The sequence below is a fragment of the Schistocerca nitens genome, chromosome 9 (assembly GCF_023898315.1).
Source record: "Schistocerca nitens isolate TAMUIC-IGC-003100 chromosome 9, iqSchNite1.1, whole genome shotgun sequence".
NCBI classification, from domain to species: domain Eukaryota; kingdom Metazoa; phylum Arthropoda; class Insecta; order Orthoptera; family Acrididae; genus Schistocerca; species Schistocerca nitens.
Genome location: NC_064622.1, coordinates 290,551,168 through 290,576,964, shown reverse-complemented (window position 1 = coordinate 290,576,964; position 25,797 = coordinate 290,551,168). Strand labels below are relative to the sequence as shown.

At 39.5% G+C, this 25,797-nt stretch overlaps 1 protein-coding gene across 1 annotated transcript in view; it reads left to right on the top strand.

Moving 5' to 3' along the window:
- LOC126204186 (cubilin-like) overlaps positions 1-25,797 on the top strand; it is a 1,516,445-nt gene that overhangs the window by 221,052 nt on the left and 1,269,596 nt on the right. The window contains exon 13 of the mRNA XM_049938590.1: positions 17,084-17,227. Coding sequence (XP_049794547.1) covers positions 17,084-17,227 — 144 coding nt within the window. The remainder of the gene's footprint in view (positions 1-17,083; positions 17,228-25,797) is intronic.

Sequence of the window (25,797 nt, the reverse complement as noted above, 5' to 3'; positions counted from 1 at the left end):
TGAGTAAACTTTCAGAAAAAACAGCAAAAGCTTTTTGATGATAAATATTTTGTGTGCATGCTTAGCTTTCTTGTAGCTATACGTTTGCATATTAATCTAAACCATTAATTTCTGTTCACACTACTTAACACTGATATTGCTATTGGCTGACTATAGCACATGTCCTGTAGTTCTGAATATCTGCTGTCATTGGCTGACAAATGCATGTCGCAATCTAGATTTCAGAGCTTCATAAGTTGTCATACTGTATTTGGTGGAATTTGCATTCATACTTTTGTAATACAAAAATATGCCCTGTAAATGGTGCCATGCATCAAAGATCTCTGCAAAAGGTGTCATTGTTTTCTAGGCTTCATTTCCTAAAGTGCTGGGAAGTTCTATGCTGGTGTATAATACCTTCACTATTCAAATGATGGTAAGTTTTACAGCTCTGAGGGAAAACATATTGCCACTTAACATGGAAAAAATGCTCTTTGACCTGGGAAAAAGTGAATTGTCACCCAGGAAAAAGCAAATTTTCTCCCAGGAAAAGATGAATTTTCACCTGGGAAAAAGTGTATTTTTAAGTGGAAAATCCAGGAAAAACTTTTTTTTTGTCCATTGATCTTCTAACTGTTCCTGCATTGGTGCATCTGACCTTACACATTTTGGTGATAGTGGTGGTGCTTGCTGCTTGAATACCCACTCTGTGATCGTTGTCAGTCACATAGCCAGTTTTAGCTCCTACTGGAATGTCAGACAGAATGTTTGCTACTTTGTCATCCTTCTCTATCAACGCCTGCAATGATAAGTCTTGATGTGTCGCCATAAATGTGCGTATACCATTTGGTGACTTACGAAGCCCCAGCACGTGTAGTGACTGTTCAGGCAACATATAAGGGCCAGCTAAAGCACACAAGACTTGCCTATCTGTGTGTCATTAAAATTTTTCTGCAGCTGAAACTCCTGCGACAATAAATAGCATCGTACGAGAGCCTCCTGTTGTGATGTCTAGCAATGTTGTGGTAGAACATTTTCGACTTCCTCCATCACTGCTCCTTTTAAATGTGCAATCATGTTAACATATTTATCATCATTGGTGCACACTCTGTGTTGTTGAGAGATGACCTCTATGTACATGGTGATTAGACCAGAATGGCAGGAGTTTTGCATGACCAAAACAGATCATGGAATATTAATTTTGCTGATTTACATCACTGACTGCCCATTGTAGCATAGCTGGAGATGTGGGTTGCTCCACTTTAACTTCAGTCTCTGGTGATTGCGATGTCATGATGTCGGTCATTATTGGAAGGGCAGGGTGGCCCAGTTCTGAATCACCTCTTCGCGGAATCACGTCAGAGTCGCCACTGTGGGTAATTTTATGGGAAGAAATAGTTCCCATATAAATTGCAGACATGATGAGTATTCAATAAGTAACTGTATTGCACACCAACTTGTAACCAAAGTAAATACAAAGAATAATGAACAAAACTCTACATCGATAATAAATATTTGCTGCTGAACCAGTGATTTATTTTTTGTCTGATGTTGCCACAAATACCTAAGATAAAGTTACTGCCCTTTTGGCTAAACAATTGAAAAGTTATTGGAATAGAGATCAACATAAACATCGTTTCTGCCCTTTTTATTGCTCCTGAAAACCACCATACAGTGAGACGTTCAGAGGTGGTGGTCCAGATTACTGTACCTCTAATACCCAGTAGCACTTTGTCTTGCATTGACGCATGCCTGTATTTGTTGTGGTATACTATCCACAAGTTCATCAAGGCACTGTTGGTCCAGATTGTCCCACTCCTCAATGGCAATTCAGCGTAGATCCCTCAGAGTGGAGGATGGGTCACGTCATCTATAAACAGCCTTTTTCAATCTATCCCAGGCATGTTCGTTAGGGTTCATGTCTGGAGAACATGCTGGCCACTGTAGTTGAGCGATTCGTCCATGAATACGAATGCCTCACCAATATGCTGCTGATATGGTTGCACTATCTGTCGGAGGATGGCATTCACATTTCGTAGAGCCGTTACTGCACCTTCCATGACCACTAGCGACATACGTTGGTCCCACATAATGCCGTCCCAAAACGGTAAGGAACCTCCACCTTGCTGCACTCATTGAGCAGTGTAACTAAGGCATTCAGCCTGACTGGGTTGCTTCCAAACACGTCTCCGACAATTGTCTGGTTGAAGGTATATGCAACACTCAGTGGTGAAGCGAACATGACGCCAATCCTTAGTGGTCCATTTGGCCTATTGTTGGGCCCATCTGTATCACACTGCATGGTGTCGTGGTTGCAAAGATGGACCTCGCCGTGGACGTCAGGAATGAAGTTGCTCATCATGCAGCCTATTGCTCACAGTTTGAGTCACAACTAGACATCCTGTGGCTGCACGAAAAGCATTATTCAACATGGTGGCATTGCTGTCAGGGTTCCTCCAAGCCATAATCCATAGTAAGTGGTCATCCACTGCAGTAGTAGCCCTTTTGCGGCCTGGGCGAGGCATGTCATCGACAGTTCCTGTCCCTCTGTATCTCCTCCATGTCCACAAAGTAACAATGCAGATGTGATCAAACCATGGTACTGACCTTCTAGGCATGATTGAACTTCAGACAACAAGAGCCATGTCCCTCCTTCCTGCTGGAATGACTCTAACCTATTGGCTGTCGGACCCCATCTGTCTAATAGGCACTGCTCATGCATGGTTCTTTACATCTTTGGGTGGGTTTAGTGACATCTCTGAACAGTCAAAGGGGCTGTGTCAGTGATACAATATCCACAGTCAACGTCTATCTTCAGGAGTTCGGGGAACTGGGATGATGCAAAACTTTTTTTGATGTGTGTATATCTTTCCATTTACTATGTTAATCCAAGATCTGTGGCAAAACATTTAAAGAGGTTCACAAGTGATTTTTCCAGTGAAACTAATGTATCGTTCTTCAGTCACTCTGCTCATGAGCTCAGCAGTGTGAATCTTGTTAGAAATGAAAGGCTGGCAAATTATTTAATATGAGTGAATTGCCTCTGAAGAAAGACAGAACTGCTTTGTAAATTTTCATTCATCTCAGTTTCTATTATCAGTGATAAATGATGTCAGTATGACAGGGAACTACAAAGTATGATAGATAGATTATGGCACATTGTGACATACATAATGAAAAGCTGTTCAACAAATTGGGCATTTGTGCTTTGCATTTCATTTCTTAGGTATTTCTGTGATAAAGGAACCCAGATAGCACAGTAAGCCAGTTTCAAACTTGTTTCCAGATGTAAAGTTCAAGTATATAAGCTTGATCAAAGCTGGAATATTCAGGCCTGTTAGTTGGATTCAAGCTTGAAACAAACATCAAAGTTGGCAGAGTTCAAGCTATATTTCAAGCTTGACTTATCAAGTTTGGCTCCAGCTGTATCTACACATGTGGAATACAGCCTGGTATTTACAGCTTGTTTTAAGCTACATAATTATTAATCTGAATTTATTGAACCTAATTAATTAAATAAATATCAGAATGGAAATGGCGTGAGAAAAAAATTATCAAGACATGTATGTTTAAATTTTTCTATTTTCAAAGTGTTTAAAATTGTTTTATTTTAAAATTTAATTATTCTGAAGCCCCTCCGGCCCCAGCACACAGACCAGAGCAGGATCAAATATCTCTGACTTCTGCCAGTATAATGATCCTGTAACAGGTAAAAGAAAATGTTAGCCATACCTAAACATAAAAAATGTAAAAAGTTGAAACTGATCAACCTAAATATAATTTATGCCTCAGATTAGCAAAATAACTTCAAACTCACTGAGGTAGTAAGAATCATTAACTAGTGTAAATGTCACTGAGTAAGCAGCTGCTTCTGGTGACTTCATTCCAAAGAGTTTAAAAGTAATTTGAAATAACTTTTCGCTTGAAATTTTTAAAGTAAAGATGACATTTGGATAATTTTGCGATGACTTCATGAAGAAGCCACACGTCACTATTTCTAACAGTTTCAGGGCCATTTAATCTGAATTATAAAGAAACTACTTTTTAGAAAAATGTAGACGTTTTATTCTATCCACAATTATTTTTTTGTGAGTAAACCTGAATCAAAATGAAATAAAACATGAAATCGAAATGAATTTAAGAAATTACCAGTTCAGTGGAACTGAAATGTAAAAGAACAAAATAAAGGTGAGATTTTAAAAAGGTAAAATAACATTAAGTTTTAATTTATTGGTGCCATGTACTAGAGAGCTAGTTTAAAATGACCTCTTTTTGCTGAACAACTTGTAACATGTATTCTTAGCTGGTAATCCATTTCACTTTCATCCAGGCTCAATTTTTCTATGTAAAAGAATATGATATTTCTTTACGTTATGTAATAATATTTAACATTTGTAATATTAGTGTGTGGTTCATGGTGTGGGTTCCTGTAGTCATGTCCTAGTTCATGAACCACGGGCAACATATGAGTGGCCAAGTAAGTGGTCCCGACAGTCGGGGTACCAGTTACTTTGGAATAAGGCTGGGCATCTCGGACATATTCTGAGTCGTGGTCACCTTTGTGCTCATATGGCAAAGACTACCAAATCCACCGGTTAGTCCCTCAACCGTTAGGGGTAAAACCCAATGGGACTCGGGGCAAGTAAGGCTAGCAACCTGCTTCCCTGGTACTATAAATATGATGCTGGCAACAATCAGAGCAAAATGCCTCGGACCTTTGGAGGTGACGGAGTCCCACCTCTAACTGTCAAACCAGGGACTCCTAAGATACGACTTGGCAAACAAATGGTAATGAGATGGGGAGCTATTAATATCAATGGGGGCTACTCTGGGAAGAAGGTAGAACTGGCAGAGGCTGCAAGTAAGATGGGGCTGGACGTTTTAGCTGTTAGTGACATTCGGGTAAGGGGTGAGAAAGAAGAGGAAGTGGGAGAATACAAGGTCTACCTGTCAGGAGTCAAAGCAGGAATAGCACAATGGGGTGTAGGGCTTTACATCAGGAAAGAAATGGAACCCAGCGTAGTTGCAGTAAGGTATGTAAACGAACGACTGATGTGGATAGATTTGACAGTGTCTAGCAAGAAAATTAGGATTGTGTCAGTATATTCGCATTGTGAAGGGACAGATCAAGATAAGATGGATAGTTTTTATGAGGCACTCAGTGATGTAGTTGTTAGAGTAAAGGACAAGGACAGTGTTCTGCTCATGGGTGATTTTAATGCCAGGATTGGAAATCGAACAGAAGGGTATGAAAAGGTTATGGGTAAATTTGGAGAGGATATGGAGGCCAACAGGAACGGGAAACAACTCTTGGATTTCTGTGCCAGTATGGGCTTAGTAATCACAAACTCCTTTTTTAAACATAAGAACATTCACCGGTATACTTGGGAAGGCAGGGGAACCAGATCTGTCATTGACTATATAATAACAGATCAGGAATTCAGGAAGGCTGTGAGGGACACACGTGTATTCAGGGGATTCTTTGATGACACTGATCATTATTTAATCTGCAGTGAAATTGGGATTGTGAGGTCGAAAGTGCAGGAGGTCAGGTCCATATGTAGGAGGATAAGAGTGGAGAAACTTCAGGATAAGGAAATCAGGCACAAGTACATAACAGCGATCTCAGAAAGGTACCAGTTAGTTGAATGTAGTCAATTACAGTCATTGGAAAAGGAATGGACAAGGTACAGGGACACAGTACTAGAAGTGGCTAAAGAATGTCTTGGAACAGTAGTGTGTAAAAGTAGGATGAAGCAAACAGCTTGGTGGAATGACACAGTTAAGGCAGCCTGTAAAAGGAAAAAGAAGGCGTATCAAAAATGGCTACACACTAGAACTCAGGTAGACAGAGAGAGTTATGTTGAAGAAAGAAACAAAGCCAAACAGATAATTGCAGCATCCAAGAAGAAATCTTGGGAAGACTTTGGAAACAGGTTGGAGACTATGGGTCAAGCTGCTGGAAAACCATTCTGGAGTGTAATTAGCAGTCTTCGAAAGGGAGGTAAGAAGGAAATGACAAGTATTTTGGACAGGTCAGGAAAACTGCTGGTGAATCCTGTGGATGCCTTGGGCAGATGGAGGGAATATTTTGAAGAGTTGCTCAATGTAGGTGAAAATACGATCAGTAATGTTTCAGATTTCGAGGTAGAACTGGATAGGAATGATGATGGAAATAGCATCACATTTGAGGAAGTGGAGAAAATGGTCAATAGATTGCAGTGCAATAAAGCAGCTGGGATGGATGAAATTAAGTCGGAACTCATCAAATACAGTGGAATGTCAGGTCTTAAATGGCTACACAGGATAATTGAAATGGCCTGGGAGTCGGGACAGGTTCCATCAGACTGGACAAAAGCAGTAATCACACCTATCTTTAAACATGGAAACAGAAAAGATTGTAACAACTACAGAGGTATCTCTTTAATCGGCGTTGTGGGTAAAATCTTCTCAGGTATTGTTGAAAGGAAAGTGCGAGTATTAGTTGAGGACCAATTGGATGAAAATCAGTGTGGGTTTAGGCCTCTTAGAGGTTGTCAGGACCAGATCTTTAGCTTACGGCAAATAATGGAGAAGTGTTATGAGTGGAACAGGAAATTGTATCTATGCTTTATAGATCTAGAAAAGGCATATGACCAGGTTCCTAGGAGGAAGTTATTGTCTGTTCTACGAGATTATGGAATAGGAGGCAAACTTTTGCAAGCAATTAAAGGTCTTTTCATGGATAGTCAGGCAGCAGTTAGAGTTGACGGTAAATTGAGTTCATGGTTCAGAGTAGTTTCAGAGGTAAGACAAGGCTGCAACCTGTCTCCACTGTTGTTCATATTATTTATGGATCATATGTTGAAAACAATAGACTGGCTGGGTGAGATTAAGATATGTGAACACAAAATAAGCAGTCTTGCATATGCGGATGACTTAGTTGTGATGGCAGATTCGATTGAAAGTTTGCAGAGTAATATTTCAGAGCTAGATCAGAAATGTAAGGACTATGGTATGAAGATTAGCATCTCCAAAACGAAAGTAATCTCAGTGGGAAAGAAATATAAACGGATTGAGTGCCAAATAGGAGGAACAAATTTAGAACAGGTGGACAGTTTCAAGTACTTAGGATGCATATTCTCACAGGATGGCAACATAGTGAAAGAACTGGAAGCGAGGTGTAGCAAAGCTAATGCAGTGAGCGCTCAGCTACGATCTACTCTCTTCTGCAAGAAGGAAGTCAGTACCAAGACTAAGTTATCTGTGCACCGTTCAATCTTTCGACCAACCTTGCTGTATGGGAGCGAAAGCTGGCTGGATTCAGGTTACCTTATCAACAAGGTTGAGGTTACGGATATGAAAGTAGCTAGGATGATTGCAGGTACTAGTAGATGGGAACAATGGCAGGAGGGTGTCCACAATGAGGAAATCAAAGAAAAACTGGGAATGAACTCTATAGATGTAGCAGTCAGGGCGAACAGGCTTAGATGATGGGGTCATGTTACACGCATGGGAGAAGCAAGGTTACCCAAGAGACTCATGGGTTCAGTAGTAGAGGGTAGGAGGAGTCGAGGTAGACCAAGGAGAAGGTACCTGGATTCGGTTAAGAATGATTTTGAAGTAATAGGTTTAACATCAGAAGAGGCACCAATGTAAGCACTGAATAGGGGATCATGGAGGAATTTTATAAAGGGGCTATGCTCCAGACTGAACGCTGAAAGGCATAATCAGTCGTAAATGATGATGATGATGATGATGATGATGATGATGATGATGAATATTAGTGTACCACTAGAGAAAAATGCACCAATGTACCTGTAATACACTAATATCCTCTTCAGACCCGGTGTAGCAGTAAGGCAGGAGACGCCACACACTTACCGAACTATTTTCCAGTATAAAACAAACTCCACAACAGTCAACAATCATTAACGGGCGTCACAAAGGTAAAATGGCCGTAAACCTAGCAAAGTCAGTGCAAGGCTTATAAACGCGTGTGGCACTTCCTGTGGACGTCTATGGAAGCTATGCTGCGCGCGCATCTGCTGTACAGTCTTCCAGGGAAATTACAGTTTATTTCAAGCTTGGGAAAATTATTTTAATTCAAGCTAAATTTTTACAGCTTGATGTAAACTGTGTAACAGGTTGATTTTTCAATCTTGAATTTTCAACTGAACCTAAACTCAATATCCACCTTGAAATAAGCTGTGTAACGGGTTGATTTTTCAATCTTGAATTTTCAACTGAACCTAAACTCAATATCCACCTTGAAATAAGCTTGAGTACTAGCTGGGAACAGTAAAATGTAGATATTTAATGCTGTGTAGTTTCAGTAACTACATGTTGCACCCAGTTTTGTATATGTTTTCACAGGAAGGAACTTATTACGCAGAATATCGTTATTGAGATAATGGAATGAAAGTTATCATTTTCTACCACTAAATATATCCCTCAGGAACTTATTATTTTGTAATTTCTTTGTACCTATCTCATTTAAACAGTGGTTTATACATGAAAATTTGTAAATTGCACTATTAGCAGACCTTGATTCCAAAGATGTAGTTATGGTTGACCAGTGGTTTCATAAAAGATACGACAGTTTAAGTCAAATGGATTTGGTTACATACGGAAGTTAACAGAAAATTCAAAGTCTAATCAGGAGGGACTGTAACTGCCCTGTTAAATTGTTAGAAACTTAGTCAGCTGGTGTCATAATTTTGAAATGAGAGTTCGTATGAATGTCGCGTAATAAATATTTTGCATGAAGCACCGTTGTGACAGAGGCAAAGGTCAATTGTGGAAACTAAGCCACTGAATATAAAAAAGTAGCGTTATTAAGGAACACACCTGACTGACTACACAAAGCAAGAGGGCACATACATTTGTGGGTGAGTTGTTTGAAATAAGAATTAATACTGTAAGGGAAATGTGTCATAAGTATAGTTATGTCAGCACACACTCAGCTGTATGCAAATACATGTTCGGGATAGAGGCACATACGTTTTAAGTACTGTCATTCCCCATGGCCTAGGTAAAAAGAATTGTGGTTAAAATGCATCTATTCACCTGAGAAACAAAATAATTGGGCTTCGTAATTAAATGAAAAGAAAGATTGCAGGTTCTGAATGTCACGGAAAATATGACCTAAATATTGAAATTGACATTGGCAGCCATGAAGGGAAAGAGATAAACACATTCATGTACCTCTATTGTTGAGCAGCACCATCATGAAGACTGTCACCTCCATCTAAATTCTCTATCCAAAATTAAAATGATAATAATCTTCCAGATGGTAAATGAGAAAATCGTATTGTTTCAGAAGTTGCTTTCATTATTTAGCACAGTTTCACTAGACATTACTGAGCTCTTCATTTATATGTCTTGTCACCAGGACATGAGAACAACAAAAGGTAACTATTACTAAAACTAATAATTGAAGAGCATAAATCAGTGTTAAATACTTTTCAAATTAATCTTTGGTGTGAGAGTTGAATAATTATCTGTACCTTTATCAATAAGAAAAAATTATTAAGTTTCTTTACAGGACTCAGAGCAAACTATACATTATGATTTGATGCATCAACAATTGCCTTTATAAAGTATAAGTTATAATGCTAGTCTGTAGTACATTCATTTTATTTTCTTTGTGTGTGTGTGTGTGTGTGTGTGTGTGTGTGTGTGTGTGTGTGAGAGAGAGAGAGAGAGAGAGAGAGAGAGAGAGAGAGAGAGGGGGGGGGGGGGGGATTTTAAAATTATTACATAACTTAAATAATATGTGTAGTTATACATCTGTAGCTTGTCCCATAGAGCATGCTAAGATTTCTGGGACGACTAAAGAACAGATCACATTACATATTTTGCACTCTTCCACTACTACCTGAGTTATGGGATACTATTATGAGGTAATTCTGAAGGCTAAAAATTGGTACTTAAATGGCAATTGAAAGCTCTTAGGTACATTGCAGGACTTATCTCACTGATTGTGTTGACGTTATTTCAAACAAGTAAATATAATGATGTAGCTTCACTTGTGAATCTCCAACTGCCTAGCCTATTTTTAAAGAAAATGTAAGTAAGGTCGACCTAAGGATGGCAATTCATGTCCATAATAGAAGAAGTGGATGTATAGTTAATGTACTGTCATATGCTAGGTTGGCAAAGACCCATAACAGCTACAAATATCTTGGTCCTATCTACTTCATCAAATTACCGTAAAGTGCCTACATAGTGTCGTAAGTATGTTTTTTAATTGAATTTATTGGCTTTTAGCTTACACTATGTAGCCAGCTCATACTTACATAAAATATACAGGTATTGATAGTGTATAACAACAATGAAAATTCCTGGGTGTAATAATACATAAAATAAACGAAAGGCGTGTGGCATGTGTTGTGTGCTTCTATGTGTCAAACATCAGTCAGCTAAAAGTATAGATAGAATATTAGTGTTACAATATATTTTTTTTTTGCACGCACACACATGGTGGAAACAGAACATGCATAATTGCAGACAAATACCATATAATCATTGTAAAATAAAATGTTATAGAACACTTTTTTAAAGTCCATTATCAGTGATATGTTGGTCCTCAGACGCAGATACCTGTGGCAACTGTGATTCTGTACATTGCGTAGAAAAGTCTGTGGTCCTTTGTTACTATCAAAGTCGTTACACAGGTTGGTAATGGGTGACGAAGCTTCTCAGACTATTGTAAAAGGGTAGTAGTACTTCCATGTAGTCTGGGGCACCCAAAGAAAAGGTAACATGCACTTTCCTCTCCTCCACAAGAGCAGAAAGGTGTCCCATTACAGGATGTTAACAAAGGTACGAGAATATGGAATAAGTTCACAGATATGTCAGTGGCTTGAAGACTTCTTAAGTAATAGAACCCAGTATATTGTTCTCGATGGCGAGTGTTCATCAGAGACAAGGCTTTTGTCAGGAGTGCCCCATAGAAGTGTGATAGGAGTGCTGTTGTTCTCTTTATACATAAATGATTTGACAGACAGGGTGGGCAGCAATCTGCAATTGTTTGCTGATAACGCTGATACGGTAAGGTGTTGAAGTCGAATGATTGTAGGAAGATACAAGATAATTTAGACAAAATTTCCAGTTGGTCTGATGAATGGCAGCTAGCCCTAAATGTGGAAAAATGTAAGTTAATGCAGATGAGTAGGATGATCAAACTTGTAATGTTCAGATACAGTACTGGAAACACTGTCAAGTTGCGTAAATATCTGGACATAGCATTACAAAGTGATATGAGATGGAACAAGCATGTGAGAAGTTTGGTAGGGAAAGCAAATGGTTGACTGCACTTTATTGGGAGAATTTTAGGAAAGAGTGGTTCACCTGTAAAGGAAATCACATATAGGGTGCTGGTGGGACCTATTCTTGAGTACTGCTCAAATGTTTGAGATTGAAGGAAGACATCAAAACAATTCAGAGGCGGGCTGATAGATCTTTTACTGGTAGGTTTCAAGAATATGTAAGTGTTACAGAGACACTTCAGGAACTCAAATGGGAATCCCTGGAGGGAAGGTAATGTTCTTTTCGAGAAACACTATTGAGAAAATGTAGAGAACCAGCATTTGGAGCTGAGTGCTGAATGATTCTGCTGCCACCAACATACATTGCGTATAAGGGTTATGAAGATAAGATACTAGAAATTAGGGCTGATACAGAGGCATGTAGGCAGTCATTTTTCCTCATTCTATTTGCGACTGGAACAGGAAAGGAAATGAATTGTAGTGGTACAAGGTATCCTCCACCACACAGTGTATGGTGGCTTGCAGAGTATCTATGTAGATGTATGTAGCTGTAGATGTAGAAGTTGTCTGTATGATGTGGAGCCTGTAAAAAGGTTTGCAGAAAGATTGAGGGTTAAATTTGAATCTGGCTATTAGAGAGATGAGGTGCCTAGGCATTGAATTTGTATGAGATTTCATGAAATAGGGGACTGGCGAGTGAATTCTTGTATACTTCTTGCCTTTTTTCCTGTTGTTTCATTCCACTCTCATTGCCAATCTTCTACCATGCATCTTTGTAGATGTTGGTAAGCCATACTTGGGATTGCAGTCCAGGTAGTATGTCCAGTCACAGTAGCCTCTTTGACTAAATAATCGACAGTGTCATTGTCCACAGTGTGATTTCACTCAAATGAAATAAATGGAATGGCCTTCTTCATGCTTCAGTTCTAACACTTTGAGAATCGTGTATATAATGGTTTTTTCAGTCAAACAGTTGCCAAAATTTTTAAGTACTTTTAGAGCAGATATGGAGTTACTGAGTAAGAAATATAGAGATGCTGTGAGCAGAAACGGAGTTCTTCTAGTACCACAACCAGTGTGGTGGTCGTGATATTTGTCTGTGTTGGTAATCTGAATCACCCAGACTTCTGAATACATAATATGCAGTACGCACTTGCAACAATAAGTGATTTTTATTATTAACGTGAGTATGTTGGTCAAAGGTAATGCGAATTATAACATTTGCCCTAGATAATTTCCTTGAGAATGATGTAATATGCCAGAATGAGACAACATATTCAGAATACATAGATACTGTGACAGCAGTAAATTAGGATACTCTCTGTGGTCAAGATGTATGTTCATTACATTCAGTTATCTTTCTTTGAGTTAAATGAGATAACTTACTGAAAAGCATTGAGTTGTTGATAGGATCACACAAAAAGAAAGAAAACTTGCTAGCTTTTGGTGTAATTCTTTCATGAACTTGAGTAATATACAACCTACGCCTGTGTGTGGTGCCAGCTGGGTGAACACTACCAGCACTGCATTTTGGCATGTAGACCAGGTTGTGGGGGGAATAGTGGTAGGTGAGGTGTGAGGTGGGAGAGAGAGAGAGAGAGAGAGAGAGAGGTAATATTGGGATGTGAATTGGAATACGTGAGAGGATGGAGGATCGGGAAACTGTTGGCTGGAGAGTGATGGGACAGTGTTTACTACAGATTGAAACCATGACAATTACAGGAGCTGGGGGTGAGTTGTAAGGGTAACTGCCACCTGCATATTTCAGAGAAATGAGTGATGGAAGGAAGGATCCATATTACCCAGGTTGTGAATCAGCCATTGAAAATGAGCATGTTGTTCTCAGCTTCATGTTGTGCCACCAGGTGGTTAACTTGGTTCTTGGCAAGAGTTTGGTGTGGGACATTCATCCTGGTGGATAACTACCAACCAGCTGTCCACCAGGGTGAATGACAATCTACAAACTGTTGCCAAGAACACAGTTGACCAACCACTGGCACATTGTGCAGCTGTTCACAGCATCCTCAGTTTCAATGACTGCTTCACAACTCAGACCATCTGGATTCTTCCTCCAGCTGGCTGGTAGTCATATGACTAAAGATATCATATGATTACCAATCAGCTGTCCACCACGCATTACATGTGCAACCCATTCTCTTGCCACCCCTCTCCCATATTCCTAGCTGGCAGACCGGCTGCCACCCTTCAAGTGAATAGCCACCCACCCCCAATCCCTCTACCTACCATCCACCTGCCTTTCCCTCTACCCACCCCATCTGACACTGCCCCCCTAGTGCACCTGCCGAAATGCAGTGATGGCACTATTTGTCCAGCCAACATCATATAGGGACATAGACATGCGTCTGCATATAGTTAGTTGATTCCACTGTAATTACAATGTGTACTGTTCATTAAAGGTTATCACCATAATTGGAGTATAAATAGATCCAAACATTCTGACTTCTCAAAATTTTATGCAAAAAGGCATTAGTTATATTTGAAGTATTTTACATAATATTGTCAAAAACACATTAAAAACTTCAGAATAATTCAAAATAATTTTTCTGTGTAATGTATTGTTTACTGATTGTAATTGTATGTTTGTGGGAAATAATCTTTGAAGATCTGCAGAATTATTAATCTATATCAAAATTCAATCAGAAGCAAGCTTCATTCATCAATAAACATTAAACTGTTCAGACTTGTGTAACTTGAATTGCAATGCTTAAAAATAGACTGTCAAAAAGGTATTTACTTAACTTTCAGAATTATTAATTTATATCATGTAAGTGGTATGTGTGCTCACGGGGGCCCTACACAAAATTAGGCAGGTGTACCAGTTTCTTTGGCTCTTCAGTGTAGTATGCCAAACTAAAGTCCTGATAATGTGAGTTGAGTTACAGGCACAATTTACAGGAGAAATTATGTATATGTTTCACGATGCTGAGTGGCACCACCCGCACCTTGAGCTGTGAATCAACCATTAAATATTGAACTGTATGGCCCATTAGAATAAAATACTAAACTATTTAGTCTTAGTGCTCTGATGATCTTCCTTGAAACCTCCTGAGTATCTAAATACACTTGAACATGAGAAGGAAGAGTTCTTGTGACCCACAAGCATCCAGTTATGTGCTGTATGGTCAGTTTTCAGGTGATGTATTTCAGAGTGTTGGATTCATATTGGTTCCTTTTAAGAATCAATTTGGCGTAGAGACACCACAAGTGTAGATGGATATGCTCCAACCAAGTGTGCATTGGCAGGGATGGAGTGCATTGCCCCCAAACAAGCTCAAGCACAGGGATTTATTAATTCTGTTGAGATAACTGTCAGATGTAGATCCTAAACAACCACTCCCATAATTAATGACTGGTTGAACTGTCGTGGTAAAGTGTTGTTGCCGTGCCAATGTTCAGGCCCGATTCAAGTTGTGTCATAGATGTGATTATGTTGACAGTCATCTTGCATTTCTTAACCACATATTTTGTGTGTGCTTTCCAGGTTAGCTTATGATCAATGAAAAGTCTTGGTAAATTGGTGAAATATGAAGGATTTTACTCTGCTCAGTAGTTCCTTGAGTGTGTGACAAATAACCCAAATTTCCTATGTTAATGAACAGTAAATAAACAATAGGGTTTATTTGATAACCTTATATGTCATATTGTGTAACTATTTTATTATTGGCTTGTGTGCTTACTGTTATTTATCTGTTTAAATGATGTATTCTGTTATTAACTTAATTTTGTAATCTATCTTGTAATTGCCTTATTATATAATCATTTATTGTTATTGTCATTTACTTAATTTGCAGTGTATCAGTCTTGCATTATTTTCCTTTACTTACAATCAGTGACATTTGCCTAAGTTACTTTCCTTATTATTATGCAGGGTGTATCAAAAAGAATCATCCGATTTAAAAAATCATAACTGTTATGTTATTTGAGATATGTGCAACAACAACATACTTTTGGAAAGAGTAAACTCTCGAGTTTTACATGTTTCCTGCTGGGTAGCAGCAGTGTGCGCCCACTTCAGTTCTAGTACAAATGGTGTCAGGACAACAGAAAGCATTTTGTATTCTATGTTTTGTGCAGTGCTGGTCAGTAATAACTGTTCAGCATGACTTTCATACTAGGTATAGTGTGGATTCTCCTACAACACAGAGCATTAAACGATGGCATGAACAATTCAAAGAAACATGTTGTTTGTGTAAAAGCAAATTGCTGGGCCATCCCTGAGTGTCTGACACAGACGTCAAACACATGCACCATAATGAGATTTTCACTCTGCAGCAGAGTGTGCGCTGATATGAAACTTCCTGGCAGATTAAAACTGTGTGCCCAAAAGAGACTCGAACTCGGGACCTTTGCGTTTTGCGGGCAAGTGCTCTACCATCTGAGCTACCGAAGCACGACTCACGCCCGGTACTCACAGCTTTACTTCTGCCAGTATCTTGTCACCTACCTTCCAAACTTTACAGAAGCTCTCCTGTGAACCTTGCAGAACTAGCACTCCTGAAAGAAAAGATACAGCGGAGACATGGCTTAGCCACAGCCTGGGGGATGTTTCCAGAATGAGATTTTCACTCTGCAGCGGAGTGTGCGCTGATATGAAACTTCATGGCAGATTAAAACTGTGTGCCCGACCGAGACTCGATACTGGCAGAAGTAAAGCTGTGAGTACCGGGCGTGAGTCGTGCTTCGGTAGCTCAGATGGTAGAGCACTTGCACGCGAAAGGCAAAGGTCCCGAGTAGGAGTCTCGGTCGGGCACACAGTTTTAATCTTCCAGGAAGTTTCACATGCACCATAGTTTCACAAGGAATCTGCAGAAATCTGCCATGCAGCTCGACAGCTCAACATGCCCCGATGTCCATCTGGTGTGTGTTGGGTCGATGTTTACACATGAAACCATATAAAATTCAACTTCTGCAAGCTATTCATGAAGGTGACAAACAACAATGTGTTGGCAAGGTGGAAGATGACAGTTTTCTTCCACACTTAGTGTGACGAGGCAACATTACATTTAAATAGAAAGGTGGACCGTCATAATGTGAGAATATGGGTTGCAGAACAACCACATGAATTTGTACAAGATGAGAGGGAGTCTCCAAAATTTAATGTGTTTTGTGCAGCTTCATGAGAAAACGCCTATGTTCCATTTTTTTCTTGCCAAGAACACTGTTACAGGAAGCACATATCTTGATATGCTTGAGAACTTTCTTTTCCCACAGTTGGAGATTTAATCAAATGACTTCATTTACGAACAAGGTGGGACACCGCCACACTGGCATCTGGAAGTGCGGGAATTTTTAAATCAAAGGATTACTGAATGAAGGATTGGTCGCACTGGACCAAATGATAGAGCCTTACATTACTGGCCTCCAAGGTCACTGTACCTGACTGTATGTGATTGTTTCTTGTGGGGATGGAGGATTTATAAAGGACTCTGTTTGTGTGCCTCTGTTACTAAAAATGCTGAATGAACTGAGACATTGCATGACAGCAGCTGTGGAAGCTGTAATTCAAGAAATGCTCACTGCAGTGTGAGAACAATTTGAATACCGCATTGACATATGCTGCACATCTAAAGGGGGCCATATTGAACACCTATGAAAAGGTATGAAAAAAACTTTTTGAGTTTCCTGCTCATTAAAAAACAAAATTCATTGTATATGTTTATTAGTTTCAGAAATATAGATGTGCCAAATTGGATGATTCTTTTTGACATATTATTATTTTGATATATTATCTAACTTAGAGTATGTTGATTGCAAGTTAATATACTCAGAGGTGAATAAAGCATTGATATGTGTATTTGTCATTATTCATCCATCTCCTTTTCTTTTCAAAGGTATTAGGTGTACAAAGACAAGTGACATATGCAACCCTGATCCATGTCAAAATGGTGGTACTTGTATGCGGCAGGGTCTTACAGAGTTCACATGCATGTGTCCAAGTGGCTTTACTGGGGCTCGCTGCCAGGAGAGACAGCAACGTAAGTTATGTTTTTCTGAAAACTGTACACCACAAGAAGTTTACTCATTACAAGCCTGTAATGTAAAATGAATTATTGACAGTGTTGTGGCTCGGACATTCATGAAATAGATGTTGATTTGTAGAAAACTCTCTACAGTAAAACTGAACTTGGAGGTATTTGGTTGCTCCCTTCAAGGGGGACGCAGATCTGTCTACAATGTAAATAATGTTATAATGTTGTTGCAAAAACAGTTAATGCCCAAGTAAGTCACTGCTGAAAGAAAATCGTCACAGAATGCTAACTGAAAGTTCTTGGTTGAATATAAATAATGGAAGGAGTAAAGGTAACAACTCACCATATAGTTGAGGCTTCCAGAGGTCTGTAAGCATATTACCAAACTGGAAACATGTTTGTTGAGGTTTTCCCATCTTCTGGGCACACATGTGGGACAGCAATATTTTTTCTTCCAATATTAGCACTGATGCATGTACATTTACTCCACTCTGTGTCAAGTGGTTTTAATTCTGTCACTCACTCACCTTGAAGATGGTTGTTTGGTTATAGGCCAAAATATTGAAAGAAGAAATATTGTTTCCCAGATTCACACCCAAAACACTACTGTTTGTAAAAAATGAAACATGCAGGAGCAATGGTCCATAATGGGCCACAATAAGATGATGTGTAGAACAGCAGAACCACAGTAATTAATTTAAATTAGAGAGAGGTGGCGTTCACATAGCCTCAGCAGCTTTGTCTTTTGTGTGACTAGACAGATCGGTGGCACACAATGCTCAAATCACTGCAGAGCCACCATATAAAGTGGAAACATCTAACCAAGTGCCACTGTACCTCTCTGACATCACATGGTGAAATACTGGACTGTGAGTGCTTTCGGCCGGGACAGAATGCTTGGTCTCTGGAAGACGGATCTGTCATTCTGTGACACTGCTGCTTGTGCAGGGCATGCTGCTCCATCAGTGAGGTGTATGTGGAACCAGTGGAGAGAAGAGGGCCATACTTGGCACCAACAGAGTACTTGACAACACAAAGTAACAACAGTGCTGACTGTTACCTTGTTCCCTTGGGCATAACAGATAGGACAGCTTTGTCCACAGTGTTTGCGCAATTTTGGAGCACAGCAATTGGTGTGAACATGTCTGTGTCAATGGTGCGACATTGTCATCTGTGAAATGGACTTGTGGGATGTATGCCATTGCATTGGCTTCCATTGACCAGAATCCAACAATGCTGCAGACTGCTGTGGGCACATGAACGCTAACACTGGCGCGCTGAGTGACAAAATGCTGTGTTTTTGGATGGGTCCCACTTCAACTTGTCCTACAGTGATGCATATACATTCACTGCTGCCATGGTGAACACAATCGCGCAGACTGTATTGTTTAGCAGCACAGGGGACAAACACGCAGCTGTGATGGTTGGGGGCACCATGGCACACACAATCTCATCTCATCTTGATAGCAGTCTGAATAGGCACTGTTACATCAGGGAGGTTTTAGAGTCCAAGGCAATGCCCCTCCCACAGGTCATTCCATGTGCCATATTTCAGCAGGATAATGCCCAGCTTCATGTAGTAGCAAGCCTTCTTCAGAGAATGACAGGTGCCACTGCTTCCCTGCCCTGCCTGTTTGCCTGACATGTCACCCATTGAACATGTCTGGGATATGATCGGTCAGAAACTTATTTGTTCAGGTCCTTCTGCCGCCGCAGTTGATGTGTTGTAGGCATGCCTACAAACCAGGTGACAAGAGTGGTCCCCAGCAGCATATTCACACATCCTTTGATTCCATGCCATGACATCTAGTGGATCTGATTACAGCATGTCATTGCGCTACAACATACCAAATTTTCACTGTCACAGTGTATCTACTGGTCTGTAAATCTAATCATTTGTGTAGTGTAATGTCTCTAATTGGTTATCACATTTCTTGGACTTGGTGTTCACTTTCTCCAGACGGTAGTGTATGATGGACTATAAGAATGAACTGCTAAGCTTTCAGATTAGCATCAGAACTAATTAGAACAAATACGCACACACACACTCACACACACACACACACACACACACACACACACACACACACACACACACACACACACTTGCACCATTACTGTGTCTTGAAAGATTATCTATTTTTCGTACAGAATACACATTGTAATATCGCAAAGGCTATTTGTTGCTATTAACCCCTAATATCAAGTTTCAAACATTGCTTAATACAGCAGAATTAATATAAAGAAATTAAAACTATTTAAATGTATTAATATTTCAGAACACTCACCAATTAACAGTCAGGTTTATTCAATAGGTGTGCCATTATGTTGGAAAATACTGTGAGCTAATCAGTGCATCTATTCTGTACAACTCCCACCACGATCTTTTTATTTTCCTCTATCTGTGAACGCATTATTGTGGCCAAGATAGACACGAAGCCCATACCTACTACAGTAGTACAAGTTTATATGCCAACTAGCTCTGCAGATGATGATGAAATTGAAGAAATGTATGATAAGATAAAAGAAATTATTCAGGTAGTGAAGGGAGACGAAAATTTAATAGTCATGGGTGACTGGAATTCGGTAGTAGGAAAAGGGAGGGAAGGAAACGTAGTAGGTGAATATGGATTGGGGCTAAGAAATGAAAGAGGAAGCCGCCTGGTAGAATTTTGCACAGAGCACAACTTAATCATAGCTAACACTTGGTTCAAGAATAATAAAAGAAGGCTGTATACATGGAAGAAGCCTGGAGATACTGACAGGTTTCAGATAGATTATATAATGGTAAGACAGAGATTTAGGAACCAGGTTTTAAATTGTAAGACATTTCCAGGGGCAGATGTGGACTCTGACCACAATCTATTGGTTATGAACTGTAGATTAAAACTGAAGAAACTGCAAAAAAGTGGGAATTTCAGGAGATGGGACCTGGATAAACTGAAAGAACCAGAGGTTGTTGAGAGTTTCAGGGAGAGCATTAGAGAACAATTGACAAGAATGGGGGAAAGAAATACACTAGAAGAAGAATGGGTAGCTTTGAGAGATCAAATAGTGAAGGCAGCAGAGGATCAAGTAGGTAAAAAGACGAGGGCTAGTAGAAATCCTTGGGTAAAAGAAGAAATATTGAATTTAATTGATGAAAGGAGAAAATATAAAAATGCAGTAAATGAAGCAGGCAAAAAGGAATACAAACGTCTCAAAAACGAGTTTGACAGGAAGTGCAAAATGGCTAAGCAGGGATGGCTAGAGGACAAATGTAAGGATGTAGCGGCTTATCTCACTAGGGGTAAGGTAGATACTGCCTACAGGAAAATTAAAGAGACCTTTGGAGAAAAGAGAACCACTTGCATGAATATCAAGAGCTCAGATTGAAACCCAGTTCCAAGCAAAGAAGGGAAAGCATAAAGGTGGAAGGAGTATATAGAGGGTCTATACAAAGGTGATGTACTTGAGGACAATATTTTGGAAATGGAAGAGGATGTAGATGAAGATGAAATGGGAGATACGATACTGCGTGAAGAGTTTGAGAGAGCACTGAAAGACCTGAGTCGAAACAAGGCCCCAGGAGTAGACAACATTCCACTAGAACTACTGACAGCCATGGGAGAGCCAGTCATGACAAAACTCTACCATCAGGTGAGCAAGATGTATGAGACAGGCGAAATACCCTCAGACTTCAAGAAGAATATAATAATTCCAATCCCAAAGAGAGCAGGTGTTGACAGATTTGAAAATTACCAAACAATCAGTTTAATAAGCCACAGCTGCAAAATACTAACGCGAATTCTTTACAGACAAATGGAAAAACTAGTAGAAGCCGACCTCAGGGAAGATCAGTTTGGATTCCGTAGAAATATCGGAACACGTGAGGCAATACTGACCCTACGACTTATCTTAGAAGCTAGATTAAGGAAAGGCAAACCTACGTTTCTAGTATTTGCAGACTTAGAGAAAGCTTTTGACAATGTTGACTGGAATACTCTCTTTCAAATTCTGAAGGTGGCAGGGGTAAAATACAGGAAGCGAAAGGCTATTTACAATTTGTACAGAAAGCAGATGGTAGTTATAAGAGTCGAGGGACATGAAAGGGAAGCAGTGGTTGGGAAGGGAGTGAGACAGGTTTGTAGCCTTTCCCCGCTGTCATTCAATCTGTATGTTGAGCAAGCAGTGAAGGAAACAAAAGAAAAATTCGGAGTAGGTATTAAAATCCATGGAGAAGAAATAAAAACTTTAAGATTCGCCGATGACATTGTAATTCTGTCAGAGACAGCAAAGGACCTGGAAGAGCAGCTGAACGGAATGGACAGTGCCTTGAAAGGAGGATATAAGATGAACATCAACAAAAGCAAAATGAGGATAATGGAATGTAGTCGAATTAAGTCGGGTGACGCTGAGGGAATTAGATTAGGAAATGAGACACTTAAAGTAGTGAAGTAGTTTTGCTATTTGGGGAGCAAAATAACTGATGATGGTCGAAAAAGAGAGGACATAAAATGTAGACTGGCAATGGCAAGGAAAGCGTTTCTGAAGAAGAGAAATTTGTTAACATCAAGTATAGATTTAAGTGTCAGGAAGTAATTTCTGAAAGTATTTGTATGGAGTGTAGCCATGTATGGAAGTGAAACATGGACGATAACCAGTTTGGACAAGAATAGAATAGAAGCTTTCGAAATGTGGTGATACAGAAGAATGCTGCAGATTAGATGGGTAGATCACATAACTAATGAGGAGGCATTGAACAGGATTGGTGAGAAGAGAAGTTTTTGGCACAACTTGACTAGAAGAAGGGATCGGTTGGTAGGACATGTTCTGAGGCATCAAGGGATCAGCAATTTAGTATTGGAGGGCAGTGTGGAGGGTAAAAATCGTAGAGGGAGACCAAGAGATGAATACACTAAGCATATTCAGAAGGATGTAGGTTGCAGTAAGTACTGGGAGATGAAGAAGCTTGCACAGGATAGAATAGCATGGAGAGCTGCATCAAACCAGTCTCAGGACTGAAGACCACAACAACAACTGTGAACAGTTGAAAGGACTGCAGGAACAAAGAGCTATGCATCTAATAAGGCATCATAGGTGAAGATGTAACAGCTCAGCTTTGTTATCGCCAAACTGTGGAAAAATTCTGGTCAGTGATGGGAACAGAGTAAAGATGACAACATAGACACAGTGTCCTTGCCTATTACATTATACCAGCACTGCAGCAAAGGTGGCGTGAGTGAGGGGATAAAGAATGAGAGGAGAGAGAGCTAGGATTGGAGGGAAGGTTGGCTGCCAGTTGGGAGGAGAAGAGTGTGACAGCGGTGAGTTCATTCTGGAGAAGCCAGAGAGAGTTACATGTAATGCATATTGTTGTAGAGGAATGGACAGAGAAGTAGAGACAGAGAAAGAAGAGGACTTCAGAGAACAGTTTGTAAGTGTAAAATGAGTGAACTTGGGTTCATGGTGACAGGAGTGGAGATGGGTGTGGAAGAGTGGGACAACTTTGAAGAGAGGCTGGAATTTTGTGGAGGATCCAGGTGATACAGGTTGTGAAGCAGCAGTTGAAGTTGAATGTTATGTGGTGAATAGCAAGTTATCTCACTGGATGTTCAATTTTTCTCATGGCTGTGGCCAATCATTCAGATGGAGAAGCTGGTTAATAATCATACCCACATCAAAGGCTGTGTAAAAATTACTGAGCTGATATATAACATAACTGATTTTGTAGGTGGGCCTTTCTGTGATAATTGGCTGGATCAATGTGGCAGTGCAGGTGTGTGCTGGGTATGTGCACGTATTCTGTATTAGTTAGCTTTGAAGAAAGACATTGTCCAAAAGCTTAGCAACATTTTCTCTCCAGTTTATGTTTCTTTCAGTGGCAAAATACTTCAAATATCATAATGTTATTAATAATACTGTTTTATTGCAAGATATGCATGGCATGTTGTTATTTCCTCTTCTGATATTTTGCCTACAAACCATATGACCATCATGAAGGACTGTTTTTGACTAACATTAGAATACAATTCTCTGTTTGCTAATTTGCTGAGATGTCCCAATGATTAAGAAAAGAAGTCACAGATAGCATGTAGTAAATTTTCTTTAAGACCAAATAGTGTTAGTTGCTGGATACAAATCCATATGGACATGTATGGATTCCACACAGTGTCTAAATCAAAACTCTCATTTTGGTTGATCAGATTATCCACTAATTATGTTTCCACCACTTCTTTAGTCATAGAACCAGAAATGTGTAGCATTGGTCACTATTGTAGAGTGTTCTGCCATGACAAATGTTATCAGCTGCAGAGGGCAGATGTGCTACTGGTGTTTGATAAATTATTATTGCGTAGGGTACGTGATCTGTCTAATGTAATATATACTACATTGTCATGGACTTTCATAAAGTTCCACCTGTTGTAGCAATAGATCGTTCGTAATGTTGCCAGGAGATCTGCAATCTTGTTTTTTTCCCCAAATGTTATTATGGAAACAATTTTATGTATGCAAATAAAGACTGTAGAGTTAACAACATCTTGTTCCTCCTCTTGTTCTTTTGAAGTCGATCTTGAGACATGGTTTACATTATTTTCTGCAATTTATGTGTGAGAAGGTTTGTTCTGAAATACATCCTGTAGGTATAACAAATTGTCTTCTGAACTGTTAGTATCACTCATTACTAGAATACCCTTAGGTAGATTGTTTTACATACATGAGCCATGCTGAAGCGGTGAATTTCCAATAGTGCGAACTGGTGCAGTCATACCATATGCCTTGCCCAAGTGTGAAAACATTTTGTTAGATTTAATTTATGAATCAAAATTAAAATGGGTTTGGATCAAATAGAACATATTTAAACAAGTTAATGATATTTTAGTTTCACAAAACTGCTGATCATTTTCTGTGTGAAATGTTTCAAACACAGTACTACAACTAAATGGACATTATATTCTGCACACCAGTGAGATGTCTTATATAAAGACCTTGTGCATAGCACTCACTTCTTTGATTTTCTTTTCATAATTTTGCTTGATTAAAAGTCAAGAAGATGTCTGGTTGTAAGACTAGCCATTTTTGGTTCTTGAGGTGGATGTGCAACAGATGATCCTTGTGGATTGGATACAGCAAAGTTTTCACAGAGACACATCATGAATACTATTCTTGGCATACATATTAAGGCACGAAGTGTACAATAAATGCTGAAAAATCTTCTTATAATATTTTTTTCATTGTACTCATGGCCATTTATTTGCAAAACTGGGAATGACCCCTATCCATGCATTTGATATTTGTACTTTTTGTAGTCCATGACAACACACAGTTTCTTTGCTGTGGAATTTGCTGGCCAACAAAATTTCTCTCTTGCACTTCCATTTCATAAACACGTGATTGTTTCTGTATGCTGTTACATTTTCTCCTTTCTCCAGCTTTTCATTTATCATGGAATCCGGGTACTCTTTTTCTGTTCCACCACAGTGCGCCTTCAGTGTTGCTTTTCTTCCTAGTTAAATTGTGAACAATATCTGGACTAGTATGTCAATTGTTAATGTAGATACAATCATCTCTTCTGAGCAGATCATGACCAATCTCTAAAACAATTAGAGAAGTTAGTTTCTCCTTAAGACAATTACTGCCACAATTTGTGCCCTTTCCAGAACAAACTTTGACATCCATCTGTAGTTCTGGGACAGTTTTCACACAGTTCAAAAAAATGGATGCCAAACCTGCTAGCAAAATTCACTATATTTTGAACAGTTATATTGTTTCCATGCTTCCCATAGCAACAGAGATACTTCAATAATAATGTTCTTTTGTCAGATGCAAACAGATCTGAATGTGCACCTCAAATTTGCCAAAATAAGATTATGATGAATAGTTTTGTACTCATAGTACCTAAGACGTCAAATGGTGTAATTTCTTCAAAGTAGATAAATTTCAACGAAAAGATGAAACCACCTATAATTAAAAGTTTCCAAGAGACTGTTATATTGAGTTGTTCTCTATTTGAAAAATGTCATTGTGGTGTGGCTGAATTAGAATGGGAAGCTATATACTGATTCACATACAAGTTTGTTTTCTCAGCTACTGGAGAAAAGCACAGGTGACGCCTGTATATAAGAAGGGTAGATGGACGGATCCTCAAAATTACAGACCAATATCCTTAACATCAGTTTGTTGCAGGATTCTCGAACATATTCTCAGTTCGAATATAATGAATTTCCGTGAGACAGAGAAGTTGCTGTCCATGTATCAGCACGGCTTTAGAAAGCATTGCTCCTGCGAAACGCAACTCGCCCTTTTTTCACATGATATCTTGCGAACCATGGATGAAGGGTATCATTACCCCTGTGGGTCTGGGGTAAGAATAGGCCCGAGGTATTCCTGCCTGTTGTAAGAGGCGACTAAAAGGAGTTTCAACCGTTTCGGCATTCCATGTGATGGTCCCCCTTGGGGTTTGACCTCCTTTTTTCAAAATTCTACAGAAGTACGAGCCTTTTGGGGAAGGACGCCTTACGTGGTGTATCACTGGTCCTCAGTGCACTAAGACCTTGGCACTCAGGATTGTAACGGCGTTGTAACCACACCCACTA